General features: G+C 36.4%; 2 protein-coding genes and 1 non-coding gene across 3 annotated transcripts; 2 read left to right on the top strand and 1 right to left on the bottom strand.

Moving 5' to 3' along the window:
• The first annotated feature begins 818 nt into the window (after positions 1-818).
• On the top strand, positions 819-7,740 carry LOC107793921 (uncharacterized). Its single transcript, XM_016616370.2, has 6 exons — positions 819-1,019; positions 1,108-1,250; positions 2,501-2,853; positions 5,711-5,807; positions 5,891-6,178; positions 6,324-7,740. Exons 1-6 carry the CDS (start codon positions 884-886, stop codon positions 7,296-7,298), a joined length of 1,992 nt encoding a protein of 663 aa, XP_016471856.1. The 5' UTR covers positions 819-883; the 3' UTR covers positions 7,299-7,740.
• Positions 7,741-9,574: 1,834 nt separating this feature from the next.
• On the top strand, positions 9,575-16,131 carry LOC107793920 (nuclear pore complex protein NUP54). Its single transcript, XM_016616369.2, has 9 exons — positions 9,575-10,066; positions 10,879-10,932; positions 11,284-11,343; positions 11,454-11,564; positions 14,346-14,411; positions 14,524-14,610; positions 14,878-14,979; positions 15,057-15,200; positions 15,905-16,131. The coding sequence occupies exons 1-9, from the start codon at positions 9,719-9,721 to the stop codon at positions 16,013-16,015; spliced, it is 1,083 nt and encodes a 360-aa protein (XP_016471855.1). The 5' UTR covers positions 9,575-9,718; the 3' UTR covers positions 16,016-16,131.
• Positions 16,132-18,143: 2,012 nt separating this feature from the next.
• TRNAL-UAA (transfer RNA leucine (anticodon UAA)) lies at positions 18,144-18,226 on the bottom strand. Its single transcript has one exon. It is a non-coding gene; the product is annotated as a tRNA-Leu (tRNA).
• Positions 18,227-20,653: the final 2,427 nt, after the last annotated feature.

Raw genomic sequence — 20,653 nt, 5'->3', positions numbered from 1 at the left:
AACAAAAACTGTCGTGCAATGGAAGGAATGTTTGTCATGTCATTATATTCCTTCATTCCTTTTGTCGGCAGACATGGCAGTGACTGTGTATGAAAGTTATGAAATCACATGTATATCATATGCAACTCTAGATACAAGGGACCCCACTTATATTCTCTATACTTTTTTGTATTTCCTAGTTAGTGTTCGGTATCCGTATTAAGATTCGATTAAATTTGAACATGCGTCGGAAAGTCTCGCATTAAGACTTAAAGTACTTTAATAAAGACGACTCTATAGTCTATACCCAGATCTCATATCCTAAACCTCTGAGATTAATGATGAAGGAATATACTTACCATTTAATTAGTTATATGTCTTCATCCCCTCCTTCTTCACGATGATAGTGAACAAAGGCGGATCCAAGATTTAATGTATATGGGTTCGTGCAACGACCTCGGATCCAGGATAGGAGATGCTGCATAAGTATAGTCGTAGAAACCAGTCACCCTATCTCCTGCGTTGTTTCTGATAACCCCACCTAGATGCTGCGTAATAGCCGATAATGTATATATTTTTTTGTATATTAACGCAATCAATGTATATTTTTTGTATATTTGGTTAGTGTTGCAAATATTTTTGGCCGAGCAGACAAATGTGTGACTTCCTTAATTTATTAAAGCAAAGAGTTACGCACTGGTACTTGGATTGGATTCAACAAGCAGGCGAGCAGCCCAACAGCTCACTAGTACTTGGGTTTGGGCCCAAAGATAAGCCCAAACCTATTTACCCGAGCTAGGCCCAAATTAGATTATCAAGTCAGCAAACCCTCCTCAATTCTGACTTTTCATTTCTTCATTCTCAAAACAGTCGTAGAAGGAGAAGATCTCGAATCGCTTCACAAATGGCTCCGAAGCCCAAAGAAAAACCAAAGGCATCAGCTGCTACCGCAGCTATATCCATTGAAGATCTCTTCACTTCGCTCAATCGCCACATCCAACGATCCGAATATGAACAAGCCGTCAAAGTTTCTGATCAAAGTCAGTTCAATTCGAATTTCCATCCAAAATTGCATTTAATGAATTTTTTAATGAAATTTATTGTTTTTTTAATGATTTTTATTTGAAGTTATTGCTGCTGCGCCTGGAGATGAGGACGCGATACGATGTAAAGTGGTGGCGTTAGTGAAAGGAGATTGTATAGAAGAAGCATTGGTTGCTATTAAAGAGTTTAGCAAAAAGGCTTCTTCTGTTGATCTTAGCTTCTTTAAGGTAATGTATGTTGTGAACTGATAGCCCTTATGTATAAATTAAAGGTAATTGGCACTTGGGCATTTTGTGCGTGTGTGTGGGGGGAGAGGGCGGGGTTTGGGGAAGGGGAGGGAGCTTTAGGTTTTGCTTTGATTTTGGAATTGGAAAATGGGAGCTTAGGTGTGCTTGGTATGATGGAATTTTCTACTGAAGACTGTAAATGTAGAGAGTTTTTTTTTTACCCTGTTACTGAATTTTAATGTTTTGATAGCGAGTTTAGTTGCCATTTTTACCATATTACGAATTTCAGTAATACTTATCAAGAGATTTACTTTTAATTACCTGATGAGTGACTTGATTGTGCAAATATTTTTGGATACTACTAGTGCATAGAACTTAAACTCTCATGTTAAAGGGGAAAACTGACCTCTCTCTTATGGGCGGAAGTCATTTTACTTTACAACAATTTCTAACTCCCATACCACTTGCCCAGTTGCCCTAGCCATTTATACAAAATTATAAATCTTGATCGCTCCAAAAATTTCATCATGAGCACTATTCTATTTGCAAATATTATTATCAATCTTTAAGAAAAGAATAGAGGAGAAAGAGCGGAAGATACAAAGTATGTTGTTAGGCAAATTAGAACACTCTTATGATAAATCAATTTCCTAGCATTTTAGCGCCAATGATCTTTTCTTCTGGTAGTCTTGTATTGAAGGGAAGCCTTAGAGCAACGGTAAAGCTATCTCCGTATGACGTGATCACGACTTTGAGCCGTGAAATCAGCCATTGATTGACACTTGTGTTACGCTATGCCTACATCGTACCTTCTTGGGGTGGGCCCTTCCTTGGACCCTATGTGAACCGGGAATGTTTTGTGCACCAGGCTGCCCTCTTTCTATAGTCTTGTATCGAATGCCTGAATGATACGATTACAACCGAAACATCCTTATGGATTCCTCCCAAGGGCAATCCAACTTTCTTAGGAAGTTGATTGACTTCTAGTAATAGGAAATATGAGAGCAGTCATCAGTCCTGATCTGATCTTCTCTACTAGGATATTAACCATTTCATAAGCTTATTTTCAGTGCCAAATTAGCTTGGATCATACCAGATCCCCTTTTGAAGTTTTGTTGCAAAATCTTTTACATATATATGCTTTATTTTTACTGCATATCTCCTCTACTTGATGAAAAGAAAAATAAGTTCGTTTCTCTTCAATTTTGGATTTTGTTTCTCTTATTAACATTTTCCATTTTCCTTGTAAGGCATATTGCTTATACCGACAAAATAAACTGGATGAGGCTTTAGAGTCTTTGAAGGGGCATGAAGGAAGTGATGAATCAATGCTGTTGGAATCTCAGATTTTATATCGTTTAGGAAAGATGGGTGCCTCTGTAGATATTTATCAAAAGCTCCAGAAGTCCAAGATAGACTCCTTGGAGATAAATCTTGTTGCTGGTCTAGTTTCTGCTGGAAGGGCTTCCGAAGTGCAGGGAACCTTGGATTCACTGAGAGTTAAAGCAACTAGCAGTTTCGAATTGGCTTACAACGCTGCCTGCTCTTTAATTGAAAGGGAGAAGTACAAAGATGCAGAACAACTGTTATTGTCAGCACGAAGGTAAGTTTGCCCCTACTAAGCTTTTAATAGCTTATAAATGCACCATGGAAGAATTAGATTCAGTTAGGCCCTGAAATGCTTTATTTGCAAGACTTTTATCCATCTTGTTAACACTTGATGATGCACAATCTATGACTAGTAAAAAAGCACCAGAAACTTCCTCACTTGGGAAGTATTTGGAGGGTTTTAGTTGGTAGCAAGATGTACTTTAGCTATTGATATATTTTTGTCGCTATGAACTTCTCTAGAATCTCAAGTATCTTTGTATTTTCTTATTTGGGTTAAACTTTTGTTGGTTTGTTAACCTCTTAGAAATGATAGACTCACAATTCAGAACTAGTATAATAGAATACACATGCTGACAATAATAGAATACACATGCCGTTACAGTCAAAGTGCTTGTACCTTGGGAGTTAAAATGTCTATAAAGCTTCTATATCTTCTTATTTTGTCTACTGTACTTTTTATTAGTAATCAAAGAAGTACTCTACCTCTTCCAATTTCCAGGATCATGCAAATGATGCTTTCATATCAGGAACCTTTTCTTCTGTTCGGAACCAAAATATTGTAAATTTTGACTGACGACCAATTACCCCGTTAATATATAGCGCATGTAATATATGCGCTATACTCAGTATTTGCAGCCATAATAATTGATTGCTATGCACACTCCTCCCAATCTTCTAGTGTGTTCTTTATTTCAAGAAAATTACATAAAATGTGGTTTATGAGTTATTTTTTCAGTATAATTAACAATTTAACTTGGAAATTAGCCCCTGTAACTCTGTGAATTTTTGTATGTTCATGTATTTGTCATATATTCATGTATTTGTGAATTTTTGACTTATTTTACTCTTTGACAGAATCTGTATTAGGAATTAGTATAAATATTTAAGTGTAAATTGATTGAGGTAGGTACGTAGTTTTCAATGCCATAGTCTACTTTATCTTCTAGGGAACATACTTGTCAATAGTATAAAAAGTTAGGGTAATACTAAGTTTTTTTAGGAAGAAGGTCATCATTTGTTCTTTGGGAAAGTCATCATTTTTAATTGCCCAATACAAAAAAGTTTCCAAGTCACTCAATTCGACTATTACTGCATTAGAGATCAAACACAAAATGATAGTTCCAATGTTCAACCAAAAACGACTCTTAAGTTTAGCCTCAATACAAGTATATCATGAAGGGGGGGGGGGTTGTATATACATAACTCATATAATTGATGCGCTATGCAGTCAATTATTATGTCTGCAAATACCGAGTATAGCGCATCGAACATGCGCTATATCTTAACGAGGTAACTGTACGTTAAGGTACAACGTCTGTTTTAGATGCTTTATACATAATATGGTCAACACTTTTTTCCACCTATTTTTGTCTCTTGAGTCAAAATTTACAATATTTTAGTGTCGAATTCCCTTTTCTTTTGGTTCAAATTTTTACTTGCCTTTTCTTTCAAGTTATGTCTTTTTTTTAGGGGATGAGGTAGCATAAAATAGGGGAATTACCATATCAGGTTGTAAATTGTAAGTTGTGTTTTGTAGGATGATTTTCTATCTATATCTTGTATACAATTGTAATGTGGTTTATTATTTGTCGCCAGAGATCTCAGGCAACTTGAATATTTGTGAGATGTGACAAGGGACAAATTGGAGTCCAGAACTAAAATATTGTAATTTTTGTCTCAAGAGACAAAAATAGGTGGAAAAGTGTTGAGGACCATATTATGTATGACGCATCTAAAACATGTGCTATGCCTTAATGGCCAGTTACCCCGTTAAGATATAGCACATGTTTTAGATGCGCTATACTCGGTATTTGCAGCCATAATAATTGACTGCATAGCGCATCAATTATATGCGCTATGTATACCCCTCCCCCTTCTTCATGATATACTTGTATCGGTGCTAAACTTAAGGGTTGTTTTTGGTTGAACATTGGAACTATCATTTTGTGTTTGATATCTAATGCAGTAATAGTCGAATTGAGTGACTTGAAAACCTTTTTGTATTGGGCAATTAGAAATGATGACTTTCCCAAAGAACAAATGATGACATTCTTTCTAAAATGTAAAGTATTAGCCTAACTTTTTATACTATCGACAAGTATGTTCCCTAGAAGATAAAGTAGACTCTGATATTGAAAACTACATACCTATCTCAATCAATTTACCCTTAAATATTTGTACTAATTCCTAATACAGATTTTGCCAGAGAGCAAAATAATTCACAAATACATGAATATATCACAAATACATGAATATACAAAAATTCACAGAGTTACATGGGCTAATTTCCAAGTTAAATTGTTAATTATACTGAAAAGATAACTCATAGACCACGTTTTATGTGATTTTCTTGTAATAAAGAACATACCAGATGATTGGGAGGAGTATGCATAGCGCATATAATTGATGCTCTATGCAGTCAATTATTATGGCTGCAAATACCGAGTATAGCGCATATATTACATGCGCTATATCTTAACGGGATAACTGGCCGTTAAGGTATGTGTTACACATAATATGGTCCTCAACATTTTTTTCCAACTATTTTTGTCTCTTGAGTCAAAATTTACAATATTTTGGTTCCGGGCCCGACAAACTGCATTCTGCTCTATTCAGTTGGAATAGTCGTAGAATGAAATTTTGTCTTCCTTCGTCTATTTAAGGTTTACTTCAATTGTTGGGACCTATTTTTTGGAAGAAGTTGTTGGTTATGTACTTTTAGAGGTCTCAAATCAAATGTCGAAAAACATTGCACTTCTTTGCCAGTCTCTGTGAAACTTAATTTCTGCATGAATGAAATGAAAATATAACTAAAGATGAATATCTTATTTTGGACATTGAAATTACAGAATTGGTCAGGAAACACTAATGGAAGAGAATTTTGCTGATGATGATGTTGAAATTGAATTGGCACCTATAGCTGTTCAAATTGCATATGTACAACAGGTAAATTATTTAACATGAGTTTGGCTAGTCTTCTTTTCCTTCGATAAGTTGCAATTATGCAAATTTCTTTTTTTCTCCTCCAGATTCTAGGGAACACCCAAGAGGCTGTTGCAGCTTATACTGATCTTGTCAAAAGAAATTTGGCTGACGATTCTTCACTTGCGGTGGCAGTAAATAATCTCATTGCTTTAAAGGGTCCTAAAGACGTCTCTGATGGCCTAAGGAAACTTGATAAGTTAATTGAGAAAAGTGATGGACCAGAGAAGTTGCAGCTTGCTCGGGGACTGGACTTGAAGCTCTCGCAGAAGCAAAGGGAAGCAATATACACCAATAGGGTGCTGCTTCTTCTTCATTCTAATAAGATGGATCAGGTATATTCTGAGATGTTGCATCTGTTCATGATAGTTCTCCTTTTATCATTTGATGCATTAATAAACAAGGAGTAGACACCCAGCTGCTACTGTTTATCCTCACATTCTTTTTTAGATGTTTATTTTTGTCATTTGATCGTTACAGGCTAGAGAACTCGTTGGTGCTCTACCTGGGATATTCCCTGGTAGCTTGATGCCTGTACTCCTTCAAGCTGCTGTACATGTGAGAGAGAACAAGGCTGCTAAAGCTGAAGAAATACTTGGACAGTATGCAGATAGGTTTCCTGACAAGTCCAATATTATCCTACTTGCAAGGGCTCAGGTAGCTGCAGCTGCTGGCCACCCCCAGATTGCAGCCGATTCCTTGGCAAAAATACCCGACATTCAACACAAACCTGCAACTGTTGCCACCCTTGTTTCTCTCAAGGAACGAGCGGGAGATATCGATGGTGCCGATGCTGTGTTTGATTCCGCAATCAGGTGGTGGTCAAATGCCATGACTGAAGACAATAAGCTCAATATCATCATGCAGGAGGCTGCTGCTTTCAAGCTCAGGCATGGAAGGAAGGAGGAGGCAGCACGGCTGTACGAGGAGCTAGTAAAAAGCCATGGAAGTCTTGAAGCTTTAGTTGGATTGATCCAGACTGCTGCCCATGGAGATATTGAGAAAGCAGAAGCTTACGAAAAGAAGCTAAAACCACTACCTGGTTTGAAAGCGATAGATGTGGACAGTTTGGAGAAAACTTCTGGTGCCAAGCATGCCGAGAAAGGTCCAACTGCTGCTGCCACTGAAATATATGAAGCAAAGAACAAGGATAAGGCGAAGAAAAAGAGGAAGAGAAAGCCAAAATATCCAAAGGGCTTTGACCCGGCCAATCCAGGACCTCCACCTGATCCAGAAAGGTGGCTTCCCAAGAGGGAGAGGTCTAGTTACAGACCAAAGAGAAAGGACAAGAGAGCAGCTCAGGTTAGAGGTTCTCAGGGTGCAGTGGCTAAAGAGGCAGCGAGCAGTAGTGATACGAAGTCAAACCAGCCAGCTAATCCAAAAGGAGCCTCTCAGAATGCAGGCACTGAGCAACCAAAGGCTTCATCCAAATCAAGGAAGAAATCGAGGAAGTAATCCGACAGATAACCAATGGTTTTTGTTATGTTTCCGTGGATTCTTTTTCCCTGATTCTTTTAGCATTTCTGTTGTACAACATAAGTTAGTCTCGGCCTTAAAAATTTTACATGGAAGAGTTTAAGGTGTCCATTTATCTATTCTTAGCTTTTTGTGCTTTTTCATGCTTAAGGTTGTAGGGGAGGCTGGGAGGCATTGATGTTTGCACTTAAATTTACTTTAATCAAATTAGGAAAGGCCTCAGTTACTGGTTTCTGTTAGGTCTGAACTATTAGCATTGTGGCTGCAAGGTCCATTTTATCTTTGAACACTAGACCTTTTTTTTTGCCTTTGATATTTTAGGTATTTGACAGACTTCATTGGTTGTAGTTGTCTACACAATATAAGGATTTACTATAAATTTACATATCTACTAATATAATCTGTGAGTCTTATGAACTTACTGATATGGTACCTATGCTAAGTTCAACTGTATCATAGGTGCTGCAAGGTCGGTGGTCGTCTTCACTTCTTTGTTTAATATCAATTCAAAACTGGATTTTAGATGCTTTTAATTTTTTCTCCAAGTGATTGCATACTGTGATGCTCCCTACTTGTTTTACTTATCATCAATACTGATATTATTCTTATTGAGTTCTTTCTCAATGCATTCAAGCTTATTCTTGTTGAGCTCTTTAGAGTTTTTAGCCAAAATTATCTTGAGGGTAAGTTTAACTCTGTCGTTTAAATAGCTCTGAGCAACATTTGTCCTTTAAGTTTATAAAATATGAGCACATTAAGTAACAGAAAACACCCACTTCTGTTAGAAAACTAACAGACATTGAGAAAAAAACCTACTTCTTTCACCCTCACTATTAGTGGATTTCCTCCTTCCTTCAACTACCCTTTAAACAATATTGAATTCCATAAGTTTCTTTAACAACATACAGAGTTGGCCGAAATAGTCCGTTGTGATATCCATTTTTATAGCCTATAGCTCTAAAGTATAACTCTCGGCATCCATCAACATTAAATTAAAGTATTAAATTCTCTCTAAGTGATTCAGACACTAGTAAATCGTTACATGTAATTTGATTTTAAGTAACTCCATTTTTCATAAAAAATTGTCTTGAACTTTTTCCAATATAATTTTAGCATGTAATTGTGTCTTTTATTGTCAATGTGGACCAACAAGGATTATGATGGAGTGATAAGTTCTTTCATTATTAACCAGAGGTTTCGAATTTGAGTTTTGAATATAAAGTCGTATGTGTTAGGAAGTCCTTTACCTCCGATATGGGATTTTCCGACACGTATTTGGATTTAATCGAATTCTAAATACCGAAAGAGAAACCAAAAAAATATTGCTATTGCTTACTTATTTATATTTTGACTCCCCTTAACAAGTGAATTCCAGATGAGTTTAAGTGTGGAGTGACCTTTATTAGAGAGATTTTACTCGGGCTTATCTAGAGCCCATTTGGATTGGCTTAAAAAAATGAGTTTTCAGCAGAAATAATTTTTAAGCTGAAAAATAATAAGGGGATTGCCTAATTCGTTGCTTTTGATTTATTTTAAACAACTTTTATTTAAATACCTTTTAACTTTGCCAAATATTGGAAAAAGCTAAAAATAACTTAAAAGCTGATTTGACCGGTTTAAAACCAATCCAAACTCCTAAGCTAGCGTTTGGCTATAGATTTCCAAATTTGTTTTGAAAAATCTGATTTGGGTGAAGTTCGGTTTGAAGATGAAAATGTGTTTGGACATACATTTTCAAAACATATTTCCCAAATTTATTTTGGAAAAACATGTATATAATTATTAGGACCCGCTTGGCCATGAGTTTTACCAAAATAAATTTGGAATTTATTTGGCAAACTCATGTTTGGCCATAAATTTTGCCCACATTTTGGCAAAATCCCAAATCTTGAACCCCAAATCCCAAAATCACCCCAATTGCTGATTTTGGGCCAAAATCTCAAAACTTGGGAATTATATACATATTTTTCCAAAATAAAGTTGGGAAATATGTTTTGAAAACGCATGATCAAACACATTTTCATCTTCAAACCAATCTTCACCCAAATCAGATTTTTCAAACAAATTTGAGAATCTATGACCAAACGCTAGCTTAGTGTTTGTAAGGATTTTGGCTGGTCTTGGGATTTGAGATTTTGCCAAAATATAGGCAAAATTTATGACCAAATATGTATTTGGCAAATAAAATCCAAGTTTATTGTGGCAAAATGTATGGCCAAACGGTCCTAAATAGTTGAAACCAAAATTTTGTTTCTTTGATAAGAATTTGAAAAGAAATTTAAGAGAGTAAAGGACAGAGGCGGATTCCAAAAGAAAATGGCGGAAAGTCAGTAGCACTACACTCAACTCCATAAGCTAAAGCAAGGACTAGGGTTACGGTGTCGACTACTCCAACAACGATGTTCGGAGGTCAGACTTCCTCCTCCGTCTTCGGCACTCCCTCTTCCTCCCCAGCATTATTTGGCACTCCGTCCAATTCAACCCCAGCATTCGGCACGCCGTCAACTTCCTCTTTCGGCACTGGCTTTGGATCCTCACTATTTTCAACACCATTCTCACAACAGCCACAACAACAACAAACTTCCTTATTTCAAACACCTCAGAGTTCGGCGTCCCCTTTCAGCTTTTCCACACCACCCGTTGGTTCATTTGGTCAACAACCTAATTTCGCTAATAATGCTCAATTGACTACTCAGATGGCTCCTGTTGCTCCTCTCCCTTTCTCTCTCGCTGATAGGGATTTACAGGTACTAATTTTCTTTCTTTTTTTTAATCTCAAATCATATTTATTTTAGAAGTTTCTATTATAGGCGAGTATGCAAACCTTATGCCCATTCTTGCGGATACATTTCTTAATTCTGTCACACAAGAAACATACAGCTGTCCTTTAATTTTAATTTGCCTATTATCTAAAATAGTGTGACCTAAGGTCACGGGTTCGAGCCGTGTGCAGCCACTAATGCTTGCAGTAGGGTATGTTGTCTATATCACAGCCCTTGGGGTGCGGCCCTTCTCCGAACCCTGCATGAACGCAGGATGCCTTGTGCACCGGCTTGTCCTTTTTTTTTTATTATATAAAATAGTGCAAAATATCCAATGACTGAGGTTTATTTGAATCCGCTTGACATAATTGCTGATTTGTGTAAAAAGCTTTTAGTAGTTTAAGAAAGCCTTATATGGCTTCAAACATTAAGTGGTTGATGCTAAAGAGCATGTCATGATTAAAACCATTAATGTTCGCGGAAACTACTACCAGGGACAGGAAAAAAATATTATCGGAAGGTCCTGATTTGGACATACAAAATAGGCAACTTTGGACCTTTTATTCAATAAAGAAGACACGGGAAACAATAAATTGAAAGGATAGGGGAGTCACCGCCAAGGAGCTGTCCTTAAGTGTGGCTGTCTCCCCAAGGGTCGATTTCTTTGTAGAACCAATGCTCATCTCTCATAGCATGTTTTTCCTTTTCGTAGCAGGTTGCTTTCCATTTTATTCAATGCTTATTCTCGGAGTTACTACTGCAACTTAAACTCAGTTTGTTTGTTATATTTGTATCAGGCAATTGTTGATGCATACAAGGAGGAGGCCGGGAACACTAAGTATGCTTTCAAGGTTTGATTTTCTCTTTTCCTACTAGGCTAGCTTATCTTGGAGAGGTAACAGAATTAAATGAAATTGTTAGATCACACAATAGTACATTGTCACTTGTGAAGTACTCACTGAATCATTTACCTATCATATTGGAGCTGTTCGCTAGCGTTGTGAAGATATATATGAACTTAGAATTGGCTATTTTGATATGTCAGTTGTTAAAATATACAGTCTTTTGTACCTGATAAAAGAAAAAAGAAAAGTTACAGTCTTTATTAAATCATGATTGGAAGGCTTCCATCTTTTGGTGTGTATAGTCTACAGATGGTTATACTTATTCGTCATTTATGTGTATTTATGGTGGTTTTGCAGCATCTTTTGTTCAGTGTGACGGAACCTCAATATAGGTCGAAACCTGCTGGTGTATCTGATGTGAGTTCAATATGGTTCAAATTTTCATTTCAGTATGGGTATCCTTGTTTCTTTCCTTGTTTCTTGCTGGGAATATTTGGTAAGTACGATGAATTAGTTTGGATTGGTAGATTATGTGGGCAGAGGCAATGGGAAAACTTGAAGGCATGGAGAGTACTGATCGTGAGCGCCTGTGGCCTCAGCTTGTTCATGGCTTCAAGGATCTCTCCGATCGGCTCAAGGTACTTTCAAGTTAATCACTTAGGAGTGTGTTTGGTATGACAGAAACTGATTTCCAAAATATCTTCCTTAGGGAGATTATTTCTGGTGTTCATTTCCTTGAAATCTGGAAAATGTTTTCTTCAAGAAAAATTATTTCAACTAAAATGGGAAAATGACTTCTTCCACCGCAAAAGTCATTTTCTTTTATAAATACCCAACTCTTATTTGATATCGCTTTTTTCAATTATCAACCTTAATACACAAGAATGTCTGCAAAAAATATCGGTACCCATCCTACACCTTGTGCAATTACCATATGCCACATACTTTTATACCTTACCGAATAGGAATATTTTATTTTGTATAAGAATATGAACAATACTAAGATAGTGCATCAAAACTTACGGATTGTGCAAATCCACGATCATTGCTATTATGGAATCTACATCATTTACAATGACCACGTTGCACAAAAAAGCTAGCAAAAAATACATCTGTGCTTAAGGCTGTGTATATTTCTCCGTTTCCTTTAAAATTCTATTGTTTCTCTCTGTCCAGATTTTCCACCAAATGACCAAGGCTATAGTGTTCCAAAGTTTCCATGCCTTCTTCTTTATTACCACTTTGCTCCAGCTATCCGAATAGTCCAAAATAGAGTGGAGCATTGTTCAGGTCATGCCAAAAATTGCGAAGACATGCTCCATATATAGCAAGAGATCTTACGGTGCAATAAAAGGTGACAGAACCCTCCAGGGTTCTCTAGCAAAGGGAACATCTGCTACAGAATTGCATTACTCTTTTCTGGAGATTTGACCGAGTGCGACACGCTTCCTTGGCCACGAGCCATGCAAGACATGAGACCTTCAAAGGAGTCTTCTTATATCATATCTTCCTTCAAGGCCAGAGATTTTTATTTCCAGTGATAGTAACAAGACCTAGCAGAAAAAATTGCCAGTTGAGTCATGAGTGGCCCTTCCATTTGAAAGAGTCCCCCTTATGCTGATTTGAAATAGTAGTGCTAAGTGAACTTAAAAGGGAGCATGTTCTTTCATTTTCCCAGTCACATAGGTTTCTCCTTAGAAAAAGGTTCCTATTCTATATCTGAAAGAGTTCAGCAACTACAACATCTTTTTTGATTGGTATCAGCAACTACAACATTGTGCATAGAGGAGATGTTATGAAACAACAACAATTGCACGTCAGTCCCAAACAAGTTGGGGTTGGTTACATGAATCTTTATTTCTCCATTTAAGTTGAAAAAGATCCTTAAGATGAGTATGTCCCAACCAAGCATCTTCCCAGAATCTAATATCTCTACCACAACCCACCAGGAGGCTCACATTTGATTCAGAGCTATATCGGTGCTTGTATAAGCCTCTAGACTCTGAAATGAGGAGCAGTTGAAGCTTTAATGCGCCAGGGAGTCCATCAGAGTGTATTTTATCAGCTAAGATCCTCTTCCAAGATGCATTGTCCTCTTTGTTAAACCTCCAATGCCATTTCATCAAGAGACTAACATTGTGATCCTTAAGTCTTTAATGCCAATTCCTCCACTTTTCTTGTCTCTCGTATCATTATTCCACTTTGCAAGGCAAAACGCCTTGGAGTGCTTGTGCCTTGCCACTCCCTTCTCAATTTATACATAAGTACATACGTTTCAAATCTGAAGCAGGGTCAAGAAACAAAGACTGTAAAAGTGGGAAGCGCTCAAGAACGCTGTTTATCAAAATAACTCTACCACCTAAAGAAAGGTGTTGCCATTTCCTATTAGATACTTTTCGATACGTCATTCCAAATGGCAATATACGAGGAATTTAAGCTTCTCCCAAAATGCTCCAGACTATGTGCAATGGTTAATAGCGCACATTAGATCATCTTTGATTGTCGGCCAACAATGCTTGTAGAAGCCTGTAGAAAAACCATCCCGGCTTGATGCATGTGTTTATCATAGCTCTTGATTACAACATCACCAACTACTACGCCTCAATCCTAAAGAAATTGCGTTCAACGGTATAATTCTTCACTTCTTTCTTTATACTCGACTCATATCATCACCGTACCAAAATAAGGTAAAAGAGAAAAGTAAATTAAATATTTGTATTTATAAATAATAATAGTAATGATAATAATAATATTAAAAATTCTGTAACAACTCTAAAACATATTCCTAACTAGTAGGTATCACCTATGTGGGTATTTTTCTTCCATTGTGCCCTATCTTTAGTTAAGTCTGCATTGATTCCAAGGATTTGTAGGTCTTTTGAAACACCTTCCTTCCATGTGATTTTAAGTCTACCCTGTCCCTTTTTAACACCTTAATTCACTAGTGTGTTTGTAGGTCAACTCAAGACATGGCCAAACCATCTCAAGCGACCTTCTCTCATTTATCCTTAATGCGTACTACTTATACTTTCTGGCGAATGTGGTCATTGGTAAAATTATTTAATCTTGTACGACTGAACACTCATCTTGTGTATATGTTGGACTTTAGCAGCCTAATACTCACTACCATATAACATTGCCGGTCTTATAGCTGTTCTATAGATATAGTTAAATTATAATTAATTAGTTAAATTACTTTTTTGCCGGCGAGGTTAATATTAGGATTTTCTTGTTCTCATCTTTTCATGACAGCCCCTATATGAGAGGCGTTTCAATCATTTGAGATGGCCTTGCGTCATACTTTCTCATTTTAATGGTGGCCTTCCATTTGTTTTGATTTTTCGTCTAAATTTTGGGTTCTAGGGTGGGGATGGGTTGTGGTTCCTGGTAATTGATGTTTCTCAATTGAATTCGTGTAGCTGCAAGATGAAGTCATAGTTTCGGATGCTGAGAGGCTGCGAATGACACAGAACAATGTGAAAACGGTTCGTCTCCTTTCCCCTCTCTTATTGTGTGCCTGCACATGGTGTCCCATAAGTGTCTTCTATTGTCTGTGCATTATGCTACCCTTGCTGGCTTGACTTTCAATTAATGCAGCTGCAAAGGCATTTCCAAGCTGATACCCTTCCCTGGATCGAAAGAATGAGACAGAAAGAGCAAGGTCTTCAAAGACGCCTTTTGAGGGTGCGATTCTTATTTGGCCTTTCTTATAATCTTAATTTTCTATTAGTAAAAACTTTTCTCTTTAGCAGTGATTAGTAACTTGTCATTTGCTTAAACCAAATTAGCTAAGCATACTATCTGTGAAATGTGTCGTTTTAATGGTGGTCAAGGATCACCACCATCCTGATTTTCGCTTCCATTAAAATAATTACGTAAGACTCCTGTTTGCACTATTAGGTTATGCAGTTATGCTTATTATACTGTTGTTCTGGCTCGTCTGTACTACAGGTAATGAGAATACTAGAGGCACTGGAAGGTAAAGGTTGTCGATTGCCTTTGATGAAAGGAGAAGCTGAATTGGCAGAGAAGTTGACTGCCATCACTAGACAGGTTAGTAGCCTAGTCTTTTAATCTTGTTGAGCGCTTTTTGGCTGTCAAGACTTCTGAGAAACAGACACTACTTACAGTTAAAAGGATCTGGAGCAGAGCTTTCTAGGAGGGTTCAGAATCTGCTCACTGTATGCCGTGTTCAAAATGGCCTTGGAAGTGCTTCTGTTTATCTCCCTGGTTCAACTAAAATTCATGAACAGAGTCTTACTGACATGCAGGAGGTATGAGCAATACATTCTGTTGACAACATAAGTTAAATGATGTTCCTTATGGCTTTCTGTAAGTTGTGGTTGTCCAATCGCACCTGGTAACCATATTGTCAAGTGTAAGATCTGCTTTAATTTATCCAAAATAAAAGGTGTGATATGTGCTCTTTGCCTCTACATGCAGGAGTTATGGACAAAACATTCTGTCTGCTATAAATCTATAATAACTAAATGATGTTCCTCATGACTATCTGTAAGTTGTGGTTGTGTATAGCACTTTGTAACCATATTGAGAATGTCAGGTCTGCTCTAAGCTTATATCCCAATATGTGCACTTTGCCTCTATCACCTTCCTGCCACGGTACTTGTTAAACTCAATATTGTATCTGCTTTGCAAGGGGACTGTCAGTGAACAAGATGTAAAGCGAATTAGGTAAGAGGGAAAAGGACGAGAAAAAAATGAAGAGTTTAATTACTATCACGAGTTTGCCCTGTTTATATAGTTGGATGAATTTAGTCGGGAAGCGAATTAGTGAGGCTCAGACATATCATAGTTGAACATCCTTGAAATTTGTAATGTTTTAGCAGACGCAACCTCACATCCGACTTCCACTACTGTTGTTTCTTCTGATTTTTACTTCATGTCTGATCACCTACATCTACTGCAAGTGGTGGTTGTCAGTGGTTCTGTAGACTAATGAAAATCTTTCATTTGGCAGGTTTTGCAACAGCAAACTGAGGCTATTGCTAGGCTTGGCAATGTTTTGAAGCGAGATATCCGGGATGTGGAGATCATAATGGCTGAGGAAACAGAAATGGTGGAAGACTGATTATAAAACAACCTTGTCAATTGATTCTGTTTTGCTTGTATATTCATGTTTTTTTTTGTGTTAGACGGTAAAAAGTGAACATTTTAAAATCAATGTAGGACATCGAATTTTGTTCAGCTAGCAGAGTTATGTTGATAGAGTTGCAATTTTTTTTTAGAGGAACGATGAACTTACTTCGGTTAGATGTTGAAGTTACAACAATTACGCCTTGATCTCAAATAAGTTGAGGTCAGCTACGAAATATCACTTTTCAATGTTGTTCCATTTAAGTCCATCTTAATTTATTACTATATAAAGTAAGATAAAGAGAGAAAAAAAAATTAGAACGTTTTTATATTTTCTTTTTGCATGAGTTATAAGATGATTCGTAAAAATTAGCGCTGTCAAAACGGGCTAGCTTAGCCCAAGCCTCGTGGGCTATTAAATTTGATGGGCTAGGACGACTGGCCCTCCATCTATATGGGCCTTAAAATGGCTAGCCCAGTCCAGCCCTAAGAGGGCTGCGGGCTAGGGTGGGCTGACCCTTCAACTTTTTTAGGAAAAAATATTTCTTCAAATTTTTAGATATTTTTTCGTGACATAATCTCTTAATCATATGAACGACTTCTGTTTATTTAGAGCGTACAAGAATCTTCATAGTTGATAAGGAATCTCGTAATTGAAATGCAAATTCTCTATATCTCGAGCTCTTCTTTTTTTAACGTTACATGAATATTTATTTAGTACTTTTTTTTCACTTTCCTTAGATTCAGGAATTGCTTCGATAAGTTTATATGTTAAGGTTTTTTAATTTAGGTTTAACATTATTTGTTGATTTCATCATTATAGTCCATGAATTTTTAAAAATTCGTGAAATTTGTTAGTGTTTTTCAAGATTCTTTGGGTATTAAAACTTGACCTTTTTCTATACTGAAGAGCAATTTAATAATTAATAATATATTAAAGTAACCAAATTGATCATTGCCCACTTAAAGTAATATTTTCTTTTGAAAAAAATTATTATTGACCACTTAAAACTTTCCTAGTACGTTGTTAATTAAACAAAAGAAAAACTAATCTTGTCATACTATATGCATATCAAAAATATAAATTCTAGCTGATATGAAAGGATAAATGAGAATTCTTGGAAAATCTGGATTATAGTTAATATTTTTTTAGTTTTTACTTGTTTTAAATATTTAAATATGAATTTAATTAATTTTTGGTCCACGAGACCCAGCCTCTGTCAAGCCTCAAGGGCCAGCGAGCTGACTTGGGCCAGACTTATAAGCCTCAGTTTTAAATGGGCTAAAACAATCCCCACCTAGCCCTACCCAAATAGCGGGCTTGGTTGGGCTGGCCTCATGGTCGAAGCACATTTTGATGGCTCTAGTAAAAAAACATTGGACTTAAAGTAAACGTAAACATGATCAAAACCAGACTGGTTGAAATTCACGGGGACAGTCTTCATTTTAGATTGGAAACATATTTGCATATTGGTGTAGTTAATATAGTGAGAGTGATACTGTATTTTCTAACAGTGTAAGGTAAAGAAAAGGGTGAAGTACAACAATAGTCACTTTTAACCCCGCTATCTAAAATATATTCACAACTTACAATGTATTTAAAGATTAGCCAATTCACCCAAACATCAAAAATTAAGTATCTTGAATTTATGTCCTGAATTTTTGAGCTGCTAATTTGAAATTCAGGATTAAGTGTCATGAATTTCTGAACTACTAATTTAAAATTCAGGACATGAGATTCGAACTTTTGGACACAATTTTCGAATTTTAGGACACAATGTCCTGAAGTTTGAACTTTGAGGTTTGCCGTGTCCTGAAGTTTGAGCGAAATTGGCTAGTCTTTATATACATTGTAAAATGTGGATATATTTTAAACAACATACTTAAAAGTGATTACCTGATATCATTTTCACCAAAAAAGAATAAGGTGAAATTAGGATTTGAACCTTATGGGTTCGGAATTATAATCCTTTTAAATTACAGTGTGGCTCCACATGGTAAAGAAGGTACATTGAGCACAAGAAAAATCTATCGTCAAATCAGCAGGCAAGTTAGTTTAACCAAAAAAAATGTTTAGCTCACGAGAGAGGAGAAATAGAAGCCTTCCAAAAAAATTAAGTAATTGCTGGCTATGGGGTTCGAACCCATGCGCACTTGTGTGCAGAAGATCTTAAGTCTTCCCCCTTAACCACTCGGGCAAACCAGCTTGAATAACAATATAATGATCAAATTTAAAATATTACAATTAAACAGCAATGTTTCTACACCTTCACTCGTTATAAACTTTTTAACTTTTATGGTATGTTTGTAAAGCCACTTTGTAATTGAATTTAGGCGTAATGGGATATAGTTTGTTGTTTGACCAAATAATTAAGTGATTAACATGAAATTATGTGTAATTAAGAGAAAGCAATTACATTTTCAAAATAAAAATAAACTACGTATGTAATATATTATGGCATACTTTTTGTTTTACTCTTTTATTAGCTGATCTACGTATTGGATTCCATTGACTCCGCACTTGGGAATTTATGATTGATTCTATCTATAAAAATTTTGGATTTTTCATAATGATCATTATATGTGATCGCTCCTTCATAAGACATGAGATGTGAGTGACGCAGACTACTCAATATTAGAAAACAGTCATGCGGATAGAAAGAGTAAAACAATGATTCCATCTAAGTGAGTAGATGTGATTTTGTTTTCTCATCTATTTGAATTTATTTGATAATACTAGCGTATAAATATTTTTTTTCTACTTCTTCGCCTATATAAGTATCAAGTTTTAGCTCATAATTGATTTGTTTTTGAAGTGACTTTATCTATATGTTTAACACATGTGTACAAAAAAAACATGTTATTATAATTACTATGCTTTGTAATTATTTGGTTGTGTATTAAGGTAGTAATTATACTGTATATTGTTTTTGATGGTAATAGAAAAATGTTAGGAGATTCGAAGCCCGTCGCATGAATTCATGCAGATGACGTGGACTATAACACACGAAAATTTGGGAAACGTTCTCAACTCCTATTTTATGGCCTAAAAGGCTAAAAAATGAGGAACGATCATGGAGAAGTGATGACTATTGTTCATTAGATCATTTTATGGGCACACAAAATTTTAGGAGATTCAAGGTCGGTCGCCCGAACTCATGCAGATGGCGTGGACTATAGCACATGAAAATCTAGGAATCATCCTGAATTTATGTTTTATGGCCCTAAAATGTCAAAAAAGGAATGGTCATGGTAAAACGATGACTATTGTTCATTAGGTCATTTTTAATGGGCCTACAAAATTTTAGAAGATTTGCGTCGGTCGCCTGAATTTATGCAGATGGTATGGACTATAGCACACAAAAATCAGGGAATCGTCCTGAATTCCTGTTTTATGGCCCTAAACGCTAAAAAATGAGGAACATTCATAGCGAAGCGATGATAATTATTCATTAGATCATTTTTATGGGTCATCCAAATTTTAGAGATTCGGGGCCGGTCGCCGAATTCATGAAGATGGCGTAGATTATAGCACACGAAAACTTGAGAATCGTCCTGAATTCCTGTTTTATGGCCCAAAAGCTCCAAAAAACGAGACACAGCCATGGCGAAGCGATGATTATTCTTCATTAGGTCATTTTTTATTGGCCCGCTAAATTTTAGGAGATTCTGGACCGGTCGCCTGAATTCTTGTAGATGGCGTGAACTGTATAGCACATGAAAATCTGAAAACCGTCTTGAATTCCTATTTTATGGCCCTAAAACGCCAAAAAATAAGGAACAATCATGGCGTAACTAGGACTATTATTCATTAGATCGTTTTTTATGGGCCCACAAAATTTTAAGAGATTCAGGGCATGTCTCCCATATGTATGCACATGACATTGACCGTAGCACACAAAAATTTGGGAATCATCATACATTTCTGTATTATGGCCCTAAAACACCAAAAGACGAGGAACAATCATGGCGAAGCGATGACTATCGTTCATTAGGTTATTTTTTATGGCCCACAAAATTATAGAATATTCGGGGAAGGTCGTCCGAATTTATGCAGATGGCGTGGACTATAGCACACGAAAATCTGTGAATCACCCTGAATTCCTGTTTTATGATATTAAAATTCCATAAAAGAAGGAATGGCTATGGATAACCGATGACTATTTTTTATTAGGTCATTTTTTATGGCCCCGCAAAATATTAGGAGATTCGAGGCCGATCGACTGAATTTATGCATATGACGTGGATTATAACAAACAAAAATCTGGGAATCATCTGGAACTCCTATTTTATGACCTTAAAATGCCAAATAACGAGAAACACGTGATGACTATTCTTCATTAGGTCGTTTTTGTGGGCCCGCAAAATTTTAAGAAATTAAGGGCTCGTTGCCTGAATTCTTGCAAATGACGTAGATTATAACACACGAAAATCTAGGAATCATCTTGAATTCATGGTTTATAGATCTAAAATGCCAAAAAATAAGGAACGGTTATGGCAAAACGATGTCTATTATTCATTAGGTAATATTTGATGGGCCCGCAAAATTTTAGGATATTCGGGGCAAGATCGCCCGAATTCATGAATATGACGTGCACTATAGCATAAGAAAATCTGCGAATCAGCGTGAATT

The sequence above is a fragment of the Nicotiana tabacum genome, chromosome 18 (genome assembly GCF_000715075.1).
Source record: "Nicotiana tabacum cultivar K326 chromosome 18, ASM71507v2, whole genome shotgun sequence".
Classification (NCBI taxonomy): Eukaryota; Viridiplantae; Streptophyta; class Magnoliopsida; order Solanales; family Solanaceae; genus Nicotiana; species Nicotiana tabacum.
The sequence above is the reverse complement of the archived record's forward strand: the minus strand, read 5'-3'. Positions and strand labels throughout refer to the sequence as shown.